Source organism: Notolepis coatsorum (assembly GCF_963971535.1).
Source record: "Notolepis coatsorum genome assembly, chromosome: 1".
Classification (NCBI taxonomy): domain Eukaryota; kingdom Metazoa; phylum Chordata; class Actinopteri; order Aulopiformes; family Paralepididae; genus Notolepis; species Notolepis coatsorum.
In genome coordinates this window covers 97,766,770-97,784,705 of record NC_140165.1, presented here as the reverse complement: position 1 = coordinate 97,784,705, position 17,936 = coordinate 97,766,770, and the positions used below count along the sequence as shown (strand labels likewise).

The following is a 17,936-nucleotide window of genomic DNA, read 5'->3' as shown; positions in this document are numbered from 1 at the left end:
GTTTTCGGTACAGTGGGGGAAAGTTTGGCTGTTCCACTAAGGGGTGATGTAGTGTGCAGTAACTAATTGTACTTGTAGGGCTGTCAACGAATCTTCTATATTGAAATGAATAATCGACTTGTACATTTTTTTTTTAATTATAATAATTATATTAGATTGTGAAAAAAACAGCCCCCGGTGGGCGGTCGTTAGTGGTTAACATACCGTTGAATTCGTTCGGTACACTACACAGCTGTTCGATACGGTACGGTACACACTGAAACGGTTCGGTTCTGTACGGATACGTGTACCTTTACACCCCTAGTACTAGTGATTTTCAAGTTTCATGGAGCATATTTCCACCAACATCAATGGCAGTGTGAAAGGTAGGCTGAGATCTACCACAACATATACTTTAAACAACTATGAACACAACATGTGTTAACCATTTAAGCATCGGGCAAAAATGGGGCTAGTATTTTTTTATTTTTATTTTTTGACGATTGCATACCCAAAGTCATTTGCGATTTATTGTACTATATACTTAAAGCACATGCATGAGCCTGGTCTCTTTCGAAAGGTAACATTCTGAAGAAAAGAAGAAAAATCACTGAACAGGTTTTGTGTACAATTTTTTTTGTACTGGTTGCCAGATGCCTGTTTTTAAGTTCCAGCTGAGAAGTATGAGCTGGAGAACATAATGGTTCCATAGCCTGAAGTCTTATGTAGTACAGGTCCAAGGTTTATAAAAATCCCACGGAAAATGAATGTTTTACAAAGGTTTTTGTAATGTGTGTACCAGTAAAAATTCAGCGTGATTATCCACAATGGCTGTCGGCGCTCGTCAGGCTACAACGGTGGTCAATCATTCTCGCCATCACTGGTTTATTTAGCTCAAACAGAGTATCAAAGTACAAATAGGTCAAGAGTTATGCTGGATGACCCCAGGAAGACACAGGCCTAGTCTCCTCCATTGAGCTCCTGAATCATGTTAAAAACGTAGACCTTTAATAGTCCAGAGAAGAGGGGTTGTGGCCAGGTGGTGAGATGGGACAGATTGGGTTGGAGGTTATTTGGGGATTACCTCTGGGATGGTAGTATGTTTGGGGGGGGGGGGGGGGGGGGGGCATATATTCCATACAACTATTTCCTCTACTTTCTGGAAGACATCATTAATGGCCATATAACACAAACAAAATTGAGGGAGCAAAAACATTGACTTATGTATCGCTGCTGTCGGGACAAAACCTCATAACTCCATTTTTTGAATTTTTTTTTATTATATAAATCAACTCTGTAGATCATCCTCCATATGTGTGTGTGGGTTTTACAAAGTTTAAACAATGGGAAAGCATTAAACCGATCATCTGCCTAAACCTCCTAACTCTATTCACCCTCAAATCTGTGTTAGTTTTTTTCATCTGCTGAAAAGTTGGGTTTTTGGAGTTATGAGGTTTTGTCCCGACAGCAGCGGTATGTTGGATTTGTGTGTGTGTGTGTTCAGTATGTGAGTGTGTGTGTGTGTGCATGTTCAGTATGTGTGTGTGTACTGACCAGTGAGTCCTGGTGGGCGATGAACACGGTACAGGCCTGCGCCTGCATGAAGGAGAGGATGGTGCCGGCGATCTTCCTCAGCAGAACCTCCAGACACTGCTGCTCCTCGAAGATCAGACTGGCCAGGTCCAACAGAACCTACACACACACACACACACACACACACACACACACACACACACACACACACACACACACACACACACACACACACACACACACACACACACACACACACACACACACACACACACACACACACACACACACACACACACACACACACACACACACACACACACACACACACACACACACACACACACACACACACACACACACACACACACACACACAAATAAATAAACACACAAAGAAAAACACACACACAAATAAGTATAAATAAACACACAAAGAGGGCGGCTACGTGGCGTAGTGGGCAAGGCGCTCGCCACGAAATCTGGAGACGCTGGGCTCGTCAGTTCGAGCCCAGCGCTCCACATTTGCTTTCAGTTTAGCTGGTCGTTCATACTAATACACATTGGCCGTATTAGGGGGTGGGAAACTGATGGGTGGGGATCGGGCGTTGTGGACAGCGACTCCTACAGGTCGGTTGGTGCGCCTGCGCAGTAGAATCAGGAAGTGTCGGGGGCAGGGTGAGCCTCCCACGCGTTACTCCTCGCCACTGAGAGATCGAGCTGCGCAGGTGAAAAGATGCGACTGCTGTTACCTCAAGTACCGGAGGGGACTTGTGCTATGTATGACTTAGTCCACATTGCAGCCGGCTTGTGGGAGGCAAGAAACAGCGTTCGTGACAGGGGAGGGTTGAATTGGATGATAAAAAAAAAATTGGGATGGGAGAAAAAATATAGAAAATGGGAGAAAAAGTTGATCAAAAAAAAAAATAAACACACAAAGAAAAACACGCACACACACACATACATTTAAGTATACATAAACACACAAAGACAAACACACACAAGGTGAGTGCACATACATGCATAGGGGAGCACACACAGGCACACACAAACAGCATATAGTGAGTACACACACACACGTGCAATGAATGAACACGAAGGGCTGTGTGAACAAAAACACAAAATAATGAATTCATTATCCCACACACCAAAAACACAGCCATCCAAAACACACACACACACACACACACACACACACACACACACACACACAAACACACACATACACACCTGATTACGTCTGTTTTCCAGCTGGGACGTCTCGTACAGCTGGGCGTTGTGCAGCACGATCCCCGAGAACGCCAAGTAGGAGGAGAAATCCTGTCGGCAACAAACAAGGGGACACATGTAAACTGGCAAACCAAAAAATAGGGGGATAAATGTAAACCTGGCAACCCTGAGGACCGCCACAGAAACATACAAACATAGAAGTGAAAGAAAAGGCAACATTAGATAAATGTAAATGGCTAAATCCTTCGGTTGTTAAAACTCTCTAAACTGTACGCTCGCCTGCTGGGAGACACACTACCGGGACATATCTGCTGCGGAGACACTCCTGGGACATATCTGCTGCGGAGACACTCCTGGGACATATCTGCTGCGGAGACACTCCTGGGACATATCTGCTGCGGAGAGACACTCCTGAGACATATCTGCTGGGAGAGACACTCCTGGGACATATCTGCTGGGAGAGACACTCCTGAGACATATCTGCTGGGAGAGACACTCCTGAGACATATCTGCTGGGAGAGACACTCCTGAGACATATCTGCTGGGAGAGACACTCCTGAGACATATCTGCTGGGAGAGACACTCCTGGGACATATCTGCTGGGAGAGACACTCCTGAGACATATCTGCTGGGAGAGACACTCCTGGGACATATCTGCTGGGAGAGACACTCCTGAGACATATCTGCTGGGAGAGACACTCCTGAGACATATCTGCTGGGAGAGACACTCCTGAGACATATCTGCTGGGAGAGACACTCCTGAGACATATCTGCTGGGAGAGACACTCCTGAGACATATCTGCTGCGGAGACACACTCCTGAGACATATCTGCTGGGAGAGACACTCCTGAGACATATCTGCTGGGAGAGACACTCCTGAGACATATCTGCTGGGAGAGACACTCCTGAGACATATCTGCTGGGAGAGACACTCCTGGGACATATCTGCTGGGAGAGACACTCCTGAGACATATCTGCTGGGAGAGACACTCCTGAGACATATCTGCTGGGAGAGACACTCCTGAGACATATCTGCTGGGAGAGACACTCCTGAGACATATCTGCTGGGAGAGACACTCCTGAGACATATCTGCTGGGAGAGACACTCCTGGGACATATCTGCTGGGAGAGACACTCCTGGGACATATCTGCTGGGAGAGACACTCCTGAGACATATCTGCTGGGAGAGACACTCCTGGGACATATCTGCTGGGAGAGACACTCCTGAGACATATCTGCTGGGAGAGACACTCCTGAGACATATCTGCTGGGAGAGACACTCCTGAGACATATCTGCTGGGAGAGACACTCCTGAGACATATCTGCTGGGAGAGACACTCCTGAGACATATCTGCTGGGAGAGACACTCCTGAGACATATCTGCTGGGAGAGACACTCCAGGAACATCCTGGAGTGTTTAAGCAAAGGGTACCGACCGCACAGAAAGGTTGTCACGGACGGCAAGTGGGTTTTTAATCCAGACTGTCCCCGGGGACTTCGGTGTCACCAAAAGCGATGTGTGCATCACGAACGTTCTTCAGAAACAGTGAAAGGACGACTAGATCAGAATCAGTTTAATCAGCAGGTACGTTTTCCATATTACTGGTCAAAAGCAGAGAGGAAGTGGCGTCCTTCCTCCTTCTTCTTCTGTCCTTTTTTTCCAAACGTATTCATTCCTTCAATGACGTTTGTGTATCCATTGACCTCTATAGGTTATGTTGGTAATAAGTGGTATGTGGTCCGGTTATGCTGCTCTGATTAAAGGTTATGTTAAAGTGGTATGTGGTCCAGTTATGCTGCTCTGATTATGTCCTCTTGAAGTTGACAGGCTTCATATGTGAAAGTATATCGTTTCTTATTTTGTATATATTATGTTTACTATGCAAAATCCTTTTCTTCAAAGTAACTAGTAACTAAAGAATACGGAGGTCTCTGTGTGCCCAGTTGAGGTCTGGCACCCTGCCATTGGCGGTGGAAGTGGGTAGATTCCAGGGTAAACCTGAGGAGGAGCGGTTGTGTGTTCTGTGTGATCTGGGAGTGGTGGAGGATAAATATCATTTTGTTTTTTATTGCCCTTTGTACCACTTTGAGGAGGGCTTTATTTGAGAAAATTCAAATTGTAAACCCAGATTTGTTTTGGCAGTCTGAGAGTTGTATGTTGAGTTGTTTTTTTGTGGAGGACATTTTCGGTTTTGCAGGATTTTTGGAGAAGGCATGGCACCTGAGACAAAACACACTGTATCCTATATAATTGTATTTGAATTCACCTTGTTTTTCTGTTTATTTACATTGAGTACAGCTTGTGTTATATTATGTTTTATTGTATTTTCTTGTATTTTTTATGGCCATCTTGGTCTATGTCATTTGTTAAGTAATTGGTAAAGTATATTATTATATACTTATTGTTATGTGTCTTGTAAGCCCATATGGGCTGGGCATACATCTGTATGTAAGACACGAAAATAAAAAATATCAAATCAAATCAAATCAAATCAAATCAGTAACTGATGGGTTGAGATAAATGTAGTGGAGTAAAATATTTCCCTTGAAATGTAATTGAGTAAAAGTATAAAGTTACCTAAAATGAAAATACTTGCATAAAGCACAAGTAGCTCGAAATTGTACTTAAGTGAAGTACTTGAGTAAAAATACTTAGTTACTTTCCACCATACAACGTTCCAACGATTCGAAGCTTGGCAGCGCAGTTTGGCCCTTGAGGCATTCACCTTTAAAGGTTACATTTAAGTGGTCGGTGGTCCATTTCTTTTGGCTCGGATGACTTATTCTAAAAGTTGGCCAGGAGTGAACTTTAAGTGCATCAACTGTCATCAGTGTTTTATATGCGCAGCCGCTTTCTTCTGAGTTCAGAGCGGGTCATTGTATTAGTCGGCCACAATGAGGAATGTTATCGTTGAAATGTAGTGGGAGTAAATACGTTTTTAGTTCCCTAAAATGGAAACACTCGAATGAAGTGCGGGAGCCTGGAAGAGTGTAGTGCTTCAGTAGAAGTCATTCATTCATTCATTCAATGTTTATTTAATCTCCAAGGATCATTGGTCCTCATTCATCAACGGACTTACGAGAAAAGTTATGAGCAAATTTCATCGTAGCTCCACTCCATGAGTTTTTCGGGCCGATTTTGGCATTCACGAAACGGTTCCTTCTCTGGGATTCGCTCGTAGCTGAGAGCAGGATTTACGAGCACGGAAAGGCAGTCTATTATACACTATTTTGGTCAGTTACAGTAAGAGCACCTCTCCACGCATTCAGGAATCCGGAGGAGGACTATCGTACGAGAATGTTAGTGAATGAGGTCCATTGAGAGTAAGCTCTCATTTACAATGATGTCAAGATATACAGCACACAATAAATATAAAATACAAACATGAAAAGTCAATCAATAAAACTATTTAAAAACAACTGCAGACTGGGGTGAAATGGTCGTTAAAAGATTTAAACTGACCAAAGGATACTAAAGTACTGAGTTTTAAGGTACATTGCCGGACATTCCACGTGTCGGGGGCGCAGAAACCAAAAGCAGATTTCCAGAGTTCAGTACAAACTCTTGGGGCTTGAAGTGTGAGCCAATCATTGGAGCGAGTATGACAAGGTCCAGAGGTCCAATAATGAAGTGATATAAGGGGGAAGATCTCCAACAATGACTTTATAATGAAACAAAAGCCAGTGCAAATCACGTCTCTCTGCCAGAAAGGACAGACATTGCACAGGATACAATGGTGAGTACCATAACTATCACATAGCTGCAGTGCATACCATAACTACCTGTAATACTTTAGTAGAAGCACTAGGACGTATTTCTTGTACTTTATTAGAAGTATTTATAGTACTTTATTAGAATTAGAGGTACTTTAGTAGAAGTATTTATAGTACTTTAGTAGACATACTTATAGTACTTTAGTCTAGTAGTACTTTAGTATAAATACTTAGTATCTTTCCAATCCTGAAGGTAACATGAGACCGGCAGAAATGGACAAACTACAAAAATACAGATGAAAACTAGCTCATTAGCTAATTCTGGCCCATTTACATTGATGTGGAAAGTCAATATGTTGATTAATAATGTAAATAAATAAATAAAAAATAAACTTAAACTACCGTAACTACCGTTAGATGAAAAAGGATGAGCACTAAAACGCAAGAGACTCTCCAGAAGCGAAAACCGGGGGATTTATCTACATAGTGACAAAGTAACAGACACAAAAAGTAAATGTGACACTCAACATCCTCGGAATGTGCCGAATGTAAACACGACGACAGAGAGTACACGGAGAGACGGAGAGAATGGAGGAATGTGGAAGAAGAGTGGAAGAAAGATGGGAGAGAATTCAAAGTGAGAGATGGAAGAGGACGAGGAAAAGGAAAAATGAACGAGAAGAATAGTGTCACGAAAGTAAAACGGAATGTTAGTTGAACTTTACTTTTTCGTCTTGCTCCGTGAAAGCGCCATTCACCCCGCATTTCTTGTTTATGGCCTGCGCCACTCCCACCACCTGAGATGGCGGGGGGGAAAGGAGAGAGAGAGAAAGAGAGAAGGAGAGGGGGGGGGATTAAAGAGAGAATGGATCAAACAAACGCACAGAGAAAATCACGTCGAGATGCATCAAAAGCAGCATGAAGCGTGGCGTGTTGGACCTGAATTCACCTGAAATTCTAACAAGCCTCCTTTTATTACAGTCCAATCCGCGGGACAGAAAGAGGAGCATGATGAAAGGAACTGATTGATGTTCCAGACCCTTCTCTTCCAGAGAAGAGCCAATACCAACACATCTGAGCCGAGCGGGAAATCTCTGATTCTTTGTTTTATAATTTCTATTACCCTTTGTAGTTTGAGATCTCAGATGTCTTTGCGCCCTTGTGGTATTAGTAACGGTTTTAGATTCCTCGTCTTACGAGTTTTGCAGTATTGTGCGTTTTACTTGCCACGTTACGCAAATAATCTTTGGTCATCCTTCAGAAATACATAAAACACATTTAACGCCACTTGCCTCCTCCTACACATGTGGAGTCGCCGGCAGCTTCTTTTCAACGGACAGATCAGTGTCACTGGGAGAGCGGAACAAGCCTCTATACTTTTCTTTTTCAATTCTATTTATTTTTTGGGCTTTTTCTGTATTTTTCACCCATCCCAATTTAGTCGTTATGCCAATTCCCTTCCTGGTCGTTGTACACATTGCCCCACAGTCGGCCCGGGGAGGGTGTAGAACTACCACCCGCTAGCTAACACTGCCAATTGTGTTAGTAGGGACGACTGACCAAGCCGGAGGTACCGCTGACAGCTGGATTAGATCCCAGAGTCTCTGCGGTGGTAGGCGAGTGCTTAGTCCACTGCGCTACCCAGGCGCCCCAAACAAGCCTGTTTGTAGGGACGGATGACCAAGCCAGAGTTACCGCTGTCACCGGGAATTATTTAGTATTTATATGTATATTCATGATTATATTTATATGCATGATTATATTTATATTTATATTCATGATTATATCTATATTTATACAGTCTTCTGTGTTACCTCATCTCTGTGGTTCTTGATGGGAAGACACAGGATGCTCTGCGTCTTGTAGCCTGTTATCAGGTCCACCTCTGCATTGAACCGTGGGTCCTGGAGGAAAACGCACACGCACGCACACACACACACACACACACACACACACACACACACACACACACACAATTGAAGAGAATCAACAACATTGTCCTTGCAGCAGTCAGTGTATCTGTTCGTCACATCATGTGTCTGTGTAATAATAATAATAACTTTATTTATATAGCACCTTTCAGACATGGATTGCAGCTCAAAGTGCTTCACGGCAAATAGCATAAAATTAACATACAGTTGACAGAATAAAAGCAGACATAATAGGCATAAAATATGTACAATAAGTACAGTGTTGCTCGAAAGCATGAGAGTAAAAAAAGTACAATAAGTGCTCATGTATGACTGTCCCTCTTCTTCCTCTACATCGAGTGTCTCTCAGCGTTCACCTGTGTCTGTGAACAACAGTGTGCTGCGTTTGTTCTCGCGTGTTACTTACAGACCACCTGACCGACTGACCGACATGGCCATCCCATAATACTGTAGTACACATACTGAGCAAGTTTCCTTCTAATGTATATTTTCTAGGGCTGTCAAAATTAATGCTTTAACTCTGGAGATTAATTTAAATAATTTAAAGCGTTAAAAAAAATGTATCTAGATTAATCTATGGAGTGAACAATTTTCAACGTTCTGAACTTTCAGCAGTATATTTGCTTGTTCTGTTTTTGCATTGACTCATGCACCTTTTTGAAAATCATCTGACATTGAATTGAAATCTTTATTTCGAACATGCAATGAATACAAACAAACAATAACAAAAGCAAAACACAACTCAATCTACATGTTCGAAAAGGAGTAGGAAGAAGTATACACTTATTTAATCCTACCCCTTTTCCACTACTCGAGTGTACTATTTTAAAACATAAAAAAGAAAAGAAAAATATATATATATATATGCAAAACAAAAAAACATGTAAAACATGAAAGAAATAAAATAAAAATGTAAACACCCGTGAATATCAAGTCCCTTCCTCATCCCTGTACCTTGTGAACATAATTTCCTTATACATCAGTTTGAATTGTCTCATGTTTGGACATTGCTTTAGCACCACATTTAGACTGTTCCACAGTTTCACTCCACATATCGAGATGCAGTGTCTTCTCATGGTAGTGCGTACATTTAGCACTTTTAAATTGTGTTCTCCCCTCAGATTATAACGCTCCTCCCTATCAAAGAACAACTCTTGAATGTTTCTTGGAAGTGCATGACTTTTTGCTTTATACATTAATTGTGCCGTTTTAAATTCCACAAGATCATTTAACTTCAATGTCTTTGACTCCAAAAACAATATGTTAGCGTGATCACGATAACCTGCAATGTGAACTATCCTTATAGTCTATTTGCCAACACAATGAACCCAGAAATTTTGGAACCACCAAACTTTTATGATAGATATGGATAGTATGGGTCACCAGCACTTAGAAACTGCCGGATGCTAAGTTGTACATGTTGGGCAACTTTTTTTATTTGCATAATTAGCTACATTTGCATAATCACCTAAATGGACAAATCTCGGAAACTACTTGATCAATTTCAACAATGTTGGAGTGGTTTGGGGGGTTATTCAGGATGCTGAATCCATTTATGAAACTCAAAGAGTTTCGGAATTGCAATATTTACTGGAATTTACCAAATTTCTATTTCAAGAGAAATTCTGCTGAATAATATTATGGGGAAACTTACTCCTTGCTTACAAGTCTTGGTTATCATAGACTCAGGTCTACTGTAAGCTTTAAGTCCCACATTAACAAGGTGACAAAAACATAATTCTTCCACCTTAGAAACAAAGCTAAAGTACAACCATTTATAAATCAAAAGGATGCTGAAAAACGGATCCATGCCTTTATTCCAAGCCGACTGAAGAAAATACTTCAGCTTATTCAACTCTCAGCTAGGCTATTACACTGGCTTCCGGTAACATTTAGAATTGATTTGAAGGTCCTCCTCCTTATGTACAAAGCCCTAAATGGAACCAGACCAAGCTATATTGGCAATTTTCTTGTCAACTACATGCCCCCAAGAACACTACGATCATCTACTTCTATCATCTTGTATTTTTATTTTCTGCATTGCATTTATTCTGTCTATTTTATGCTCATTTGATGTATTCTAGTGTATTTTCTGCTGTGAAGCACTTTGGGCTGCAATTCTTGTATGGAATTTGTACAAATAACGTTTATTATTATTGCCATCCGGAGTTATTTGCTACCTCTATCTAGCAGGGCTAAAATTATTTGAAATGGTTTTGTTAACCCTCCTGTTATCCTCAAATTGACTTTACACTATTTATCCTTGGGGACATTTTGACCCCAGCAGTTTAAACCTCCAGAAAATGATCATAATCAAAAGTGTTACCCACATGTATGTGTCAGGTGCTTCATGTTACTTTGTTGATTACCTAAATAACCATTTCAATAAAACATTACCCCTACTCCCCCCCACCCACCCAATTATACATACATAATATATATTATGTTGTTCAAGTGGGGAGTGGGCCCATGATAACTTTACGTTTTTGGAAAGTAACGTGTCTGCTTGTGGTTGAGAGACAACAGGAGCATCTGCACTAAGGGTCTCATTCTCAGAGGAGGACACCTCATAATCCGGGTCTCAGACACATTCTCTCCTATGTCACTTTCACCGTCAAATATCTGTGACAAAACTTTACTGGCAGAAAACTTTTTCTTCTAGGTAATTTTCAAATTAGAGTTTAGAAGGCTGCTATGCAAGCTATGTTTGCTCCTCCCCTATGTTGTGTAAAGTTTAGGTAGTCAAAAATCACAAATAACAATAAAAATACAGTCCGGGATATACATTCAAAAATATATACATTCTAAAATATACAGCCAAAAATATACAGTAAAATTTACAGTAATAAATGTAGAATTTTTTTAATAAAAATGTTTAAGTGTATATGTAAAAATAAGAAGTCAAAAGTCCAGGAAGATTACCAGAGTTTGTACTGTCACTCTGTGGTGAGGCAGTGAGGCACAGTGATGCGTTGTATACTCTGATGGTTGTTGGAATTAAGGACTTCCTGTGCCGTTCAGTGTTGCATCTAGGGAGTCTTAGTCGAACACTGAACATGCTCCTTCTATCAGCCAAGTCTGTGTATAGTGTATGGGAGGGGTTGTCCATGATGGCGTGGAGCTTAGCAAGGCTCTTCCTCTCTGACAGAGGAAGAGTCTAGCTCCACTCCCACCATGTTACTGGCCTTCCTGACCAGCTTATTTGTCACATATAAGGTATACATGTACATTACAGTGAAATGCTTGGTTCTGTATGAGCCCTCTGAGATTGTGCTTCAGACAGTAAAAAAGTAAAAAAAAAAATAAAGACCAAACACTATACAAAATATACAAACTAGTACAAGTACACAATGCAAACAAATGCAAAGATGAGTTAGAGAGGTAGTGCAAATCTTTTACTAATAAATAGATACAATATGGTGTAGTGTTAAAAAGTGTTTAAAGTGAATGTTAAAGGTGAGTGTTATTCCATACACATGGAATATGTATCTCGATACGATAGAGGGCACACATTGTGAAAACAAAGAACAATTTACCGCCTAATAGAGGCCTTGCACAGAGTGTTTAGAATGCCCATTTCTCCTTGTTAGGGACCAAGCAGTGAGACAATGAGGAAACAGGAGTTGTAGATGAAAACTGGGTTTTTATTTACCCACAAGGTGCAAAACCATTGCAAACCAAGAATTTGATAACTAGGCCTATAGATGGGTTTCTCGTCCACGTCAGCAAGGAGGCCAAAAGGAACGTAATAATCCTGGTCAGAACAATGGGGCAGACTGTATAGAGGATACTTTGTAGGACATGACCTCGAGAACATTTGAAACTGTTTGGGGAGAGATTTCACACAGACACAACCAGGAATGAGGAAGATATGGATAGTGCACCATTGTATCTCTTTGTTCCTGGATTGTAGCCAGCTCTTCATAACAACTCATCAACAATAGTCTTCCGGGATTCTGAAATCGGGGAGGAGATAGCGGGGGGAGCAAATTAATGAATGTGGATGAGAGCCGTGATGTAAGTGATTGCAGCTACGGCTGTGGGGGTGCTGGAGACATGATCGAATAGACTTGTATGGGCCTGAATCTCCTGAACATGGCGCGACCCATTCCTAATCGATCAGAACTAAATCGGCAGAGAAAAAGCCCATTTTTAAGCACCTATTCCCCATGCACATGCGCAGATTGCCCACGGATTGTGACGCCACGCACACCCGCCCTGGACTGTTCCATCAGAGGGGGGAGCTTTGGTGGTAGTGTGAGTGGCTACAGACCACTGCACTTAAAGGCCAACTTGCAGGTTAAACCCTACTCTTCAATTATGGGTAGTTTACATCATTGGTAGCTAATTTCATTATTTATTTTTTTCCATTTGACGCCGGAAATGCCACTCAGAAAGGGTTAAAAAGGTCCACGCACGAATAACACGCACGGATCAAATGAAAAAGCTTATCAGACGCTAGCAGGGCCGTGACGTCACTTCAGGCAACTTATGCCTTATGCCCGGCCGTCCGGGTCATAGTACTACTGGCTATATGGCTCTGGCTAACGTTACCCCACTAACGTTAGCATTATGTCTACTGTCGTGAACCATTTTAGATCGGGGCATGTAGAGGAGTAAAATGTGCAGGTCCTCTTCTCAGACCTGTGGGGCAAAGCACTGCACACGCATCATGCCGGCTAGCAAGCTACACGTTGCGGCATGTTGATACGATAGCAGTCCCTCGGTGCATCAGTCATGAAACGGGCTACCACGATAGCTATTAGCTAACTAACATTAACGTTACAAGCTCAAACACCTTATAACTACGACTATTGTCGTGTCCATAAGTTCCCTGGCAGAATACTTGTGAGGACAAAGGTATACAAAGAGGAGAGAACCATTTTAAATCGGGCATTGTTAGGAGTTTCGAGAATGCTGGCTACCAAGCTAAGCTAAGCTACGTTAGCTAACTTAGCTACTAACGTTCTATACACAATATGTACAACGACACAATGATTGACATTATTACAAATATGGTAACGTGGTTGTGGCTTTTACAAATAGTGGTTAGCTTTAGAGATGAATGGCTATGATCACGGAGCAATAGTGTAGATACTAGCTCCTCGGCTAGTAGTAGCAAGGCTCTCTGCTTCCTGCCACTACCTGCTGTGACTCTCAGAGCCCCTCGCTGCCCTGCACCTGATGTGACGTCATCATTAAGATGACACACGCACGCTATGAACCACGGATTAAAATATGCATGTGCGTGAGGTTGTGGTTTGGTCGACAAAATGTTTGATAAAAACGCTAAAACTGGGTCAATTTCGATAATTATTTCCCCCCTCTTCATGAAAGTCAGCGTTGGTCTAGTCACATTGTTTATTGAACAAAAATACAACCTGCAAGTTGGCCTTTAAATATAAACATTAGTCTACCTGGAGACTCAATGAGGTAATTGTAGATGTCGCCATAAGACGCGTCTGGCCATTTAGTGGGATCATTGTTTCATTATCCTGTTCGGCTGAAAGGACACTGGCCACCGAAGCTCGCCCCTCTGATGGAACAGTCCAGGGCGGGTGTGCATGGCGTCACAATCCGTGGGAAATCTGCGCATGTGCATAGGGAATAGGTGCTTAAAAATGGGCTTTTTCTCTGCCGATTTAGTTCTGATCGATTAGGAATGCAACCAATTACATCACGGCTCTCATCCACATTCATTCATTTGCTCCCCCCGCAATCTCCTCCCTGATTTCAATGTAACGCGGAAGTGTAGTCGTCTATTAGGCGCTCTACAAATTAAAGTTATTATTATTATCATTCTGTTTACAATTGAACATTCCATGAAAATTATCTATAAATTCTGCATCTTCTGAAACATTTATAAACAGAAAACTCATAAAAAATGACTAAATTCCAGTAAATATTGCAATTTTGAAACTTATTTCTTCTCTTAAGTATCATAACTGGATTCAGTATCCCGAATAACCCCCAAAACAACTCCAACATTGTTGAAATTGATCAAGTAGTTTCTGAGATTTGGCCATTTAGGCGATTATGCAATTGTATGCTAATTATGCAAATAAAAAAAGTTGCCCAACATTTACAACTTAGCATCCGGCAGTTTCTGAGTGCTGGGGATCCGTACTATCCATATCCATCATAAAACTTTGGTGGTTCCGAAATTTCCGGGTTCACAATGGGGCTCTATGGGATGGCAAATAGACTATTATGGCCCTTTTTTAGAGTATAAAAAGTGGTTGTAGTGTAGACTTATAATTGTTTCCCCAGACTTCAGCACAGTAATTTAAATATGGTAAAACTAGTGAACAGTAGAGAATGTAGAGTGATTTTCTATCCAGAATGTGCTTTACTTTACTCATGACTGAAATGCTTCGTGAGAGTTTAGATTGGACATGTTTTATGTGAGGTTTCCAACAGATTTTATGGTCTATTATTACACCTAGGAATTTATTTTCATAAACTCTTTCAATAATCACATAAGGAAATCGACCAGTTTTGAATGATAAATTTCAGATGTGCGTGAGTGGTTTTGAAATCCCACTAATGAAATTTTTTACTATTTTCATATCTATTTCATTACTGTCTGTAGATGTCTTGTTTTTACATTTATTAGTAGTTTCTATAATTTCATTTTCATCTACCGCTTCCAGAAACATTGAACTAGGATTTCTTTCAATATAATTGTCTTTTATGTCTTCAGGAGTCACTGGATCTGGGACTTTTCCCGCTAATTCTGGTCCAATATTTACAAAAAATGTATTAAAGTTGTTAACCACATCATCCATATTGCTAATAGTTTGATAATTTTCCATAAAATACTGAGGATAGTTTATTTGTCTTGATCCATTCCTGAAAATGCCATTTAATATCTTCCAAACACCTTTAATATTTGTTGTTATCTAATATTCTACTATAATGATCCTTCTTACATCTTCTCATAATATTAGTCAACTTATTTTTATATTTCTTATATTTATTTTCTGTCTCTTTAGTTCTATGTTTTATAAATTCTCTATATAATATAGTGTATTTTTCTTTTTACATGCATTCTGTAATCCCCTTGTGATCCATGGGCTGTCTGAGTGTTTATGTTTACTGCTATATTCTTTTATTGGACAATGTTTGTGATATAATAAGTTAAATATAGATAAGAATGTTTCATATGCTTTATCAGTGTCTTCCTCTTTATATACTATCTCCCAATTTTGTAGTAGCAAATCATTTTTGAAAGTGTTCATTGATTCTTCAGTCCTTACTCGTTTAAATTGTAGTTTATTGTCCTGCTTGTTTTCTGTGTAGTTGTTGTCATAAACTGTAAAAACTGGTAAATGGTCGCTGATGTCATTTATTAGTAATCCACTCACTGTATTGTTTTCTATAATGTTCGTAAATATATTGTCTATCAGAGTGGCACAATGGGATGTGATTCGGCTGGGTCTTGTGATTTTTGGATAAAGGCTCAAACTATACAATGTATTGATGAATTCCTCAGTCATTTTATGTTTGTTTGGATTTAAAAGATCAATGTTAAAATCCCCACAGATGAAAATAGCCTTTTGATTATTGTTTATATACATTTCTTCCATCCAGTCCTTGAAAACTTCAATATTTGAACGTGGTGCTCTATATATATACAGCTCACAATTATATTTTTCTTTTTTTCTACACATATTTCTATTGTTATACATTCTAATAAATTATCAATCACATGTCATTCTTTCTACAATCTTATAATTCAAGTTATTATCCACATACACAGCCACTCCTCCTCCACTCTTATTTTTTCTGTTCATATAGTTGAGTTCATATCCGACCATTTCAAAATCCATTCCCTTTTCCTCGTTCATCCAAGTTTCTGAAATGGCAATTATGTTAAATGGTTGTATAAACTGGTTTAAATATTCCTTAATGCTGTTAAAGTTTGCGTACAGACTTCTTGAATTGAAGTGAATTATTGATAGTTTGTTAACTGTCTTAATTGTCCGGTTGTACTGATCTTCAGTATAGTAGCAGCAGTTGTCGTAATTTGTGAAGTGAAGATGGAACACATTTTTGTTGTTAATATGATTTATATTACTGGTAGTTCATACAAGACATTATCGTCCTTTAAGCCAATCTGCACTTTAACATAGGCCTGGGTTGTTTTTATTTCCGTTAGCGCCGCGGATATAAGAAAGAGGTCTAGCTGAGTCAATGTTGATGGTTTTGTTGAACATTTGTATTTCACAGGAGAGAAACTGTATTCAAAGAAAGCAATTAAAATAGTCTTTGAATCTAAATATACTTTATTTGTGTTGATTTTACATTAATTCCATGATTTTACTCAAGTAAATATCTGTTACAAGCTTCGGTCTCAAGTAGAAAAATGCGATTTTTAATCTAGATTCATCTAGATTAATTACAGAAAATTGTGAGATTAATTAATACATTTTTACTATTAACTATCAACTATTGACAGCACTAATATTTTCATATACCGTAGAAACTTTCCACAACTTTGAGCTGAAAACGTATCCCCAAACTGACTTACTGCACATTACATAGGGGTTGGTGGACTAGATATTAGGTGAGCTAGTAGGAGGGTTTGGTGCCATGTGGTGGGCCGCGTGAGTGTTTGTTTCTTACATTTAAAATGTGGCATGGGGATCAAGTCGTGTGTGGGCGTGTGAATGTATGCACATACGTACGCGGTCGCAGTTTTTGCGGATTCTCGCTTGTTAGAATCAAATAAACCAACTCCGTCTCCATTCCTAGTTTTAGGATACATTTCTCGACGCAAACCAGCGTTCGCCAGTGAATATATGGTTTGTGTAGAGGTAGAGAGTGTAGAGGACCACTCTCTCCCTTCCTCTCCCTCTCTCTCCCTTCAAGTTTCAAGTTTCTTTAATAGTTGTCATACAGAAGTACAGAATAAAAAATGCTTCTTACTGTTACGCTCCAGAGACTGTGCAAGACAAGATAAGTATGAAATAAAATAACATAGTATAGCATGTAAATTAGAAGTGAAAAAATTAGGTCACAGTGTTCAGTATATGTACAATGTTCGATGCAGAATAAACGTAACTGAGTTACCATATAATATACAATATACTATGCAGTGTACTAATATACAATACTATATAGTGCAAGGCAGAAATGGGATGAGGTGCAATTTAGGTACAATTTAGGTTCCTCTCCCTCTCTCTCTCTCCCTTCCCATCTCCCTCCCTCTCTCTCTCCCCCCCTTCCCCTCTCCCTTCCCCTTTCCCTCTCTCTGCCTTCCCCTCCCTCTCTCTCTCTCCCTCCCACTCATTGACCTTTCAACACTCTGTTTCAATGCCTCAGTCTATTACCATTAACCTGGACCCTCCACTTAGTAGGACCGCCCTGTGTGTCTGTTAATATGCGTCTGTGTAAATCTGTGTGCTTAGTACGCGTGCATACGCGTGTGTGCGTGCGCTTGCATGCGTGTTTATGAGTACGGTACATTTCTTTGTCAATTTGCATGCGTTTGTGTAGGCGTTTGTGTTTTTCTGCCTAAACGATGAAAAGAGCGTTTGCGTTGCCG

The 17,936-nt window shown here is 40.4% G+C and overlaps 1 protein-coding gene across 1 annotated transcript in view; it reads right to left on the bottom strand.

Moving 5' to 3' along the window:
- The window catches only part of pde5ab (phosphodiesterase 5A, cGMP-specific, b), a gene marked incomplete at its 5' end in the record, with an annotated part of 195,044 nt that overhangs the window by 126,586 nt on the left and 50,522 nt on the right, over positions 1-17,936 (bottom strand). The window contains 4 exons of the mRNA XM_084320619.1: positions 1,534-1,671; positions 2,742-2,831; positions 7,181-7,252; positions 8,270-8,359. Coding sequence (XP_084176745.1) covers positions 1,534-1,671; positions 2,742-2,831; positions 7,181-7,252; positions 8,270-8,359 — 390 coding nt within the window. The remainder of the gene's footprint in view (positions 1-1,533; positions 1,672-2,741; positions 2,832-7,180; positions 7,253-8,269; positions 8,360-17,936) is intronic.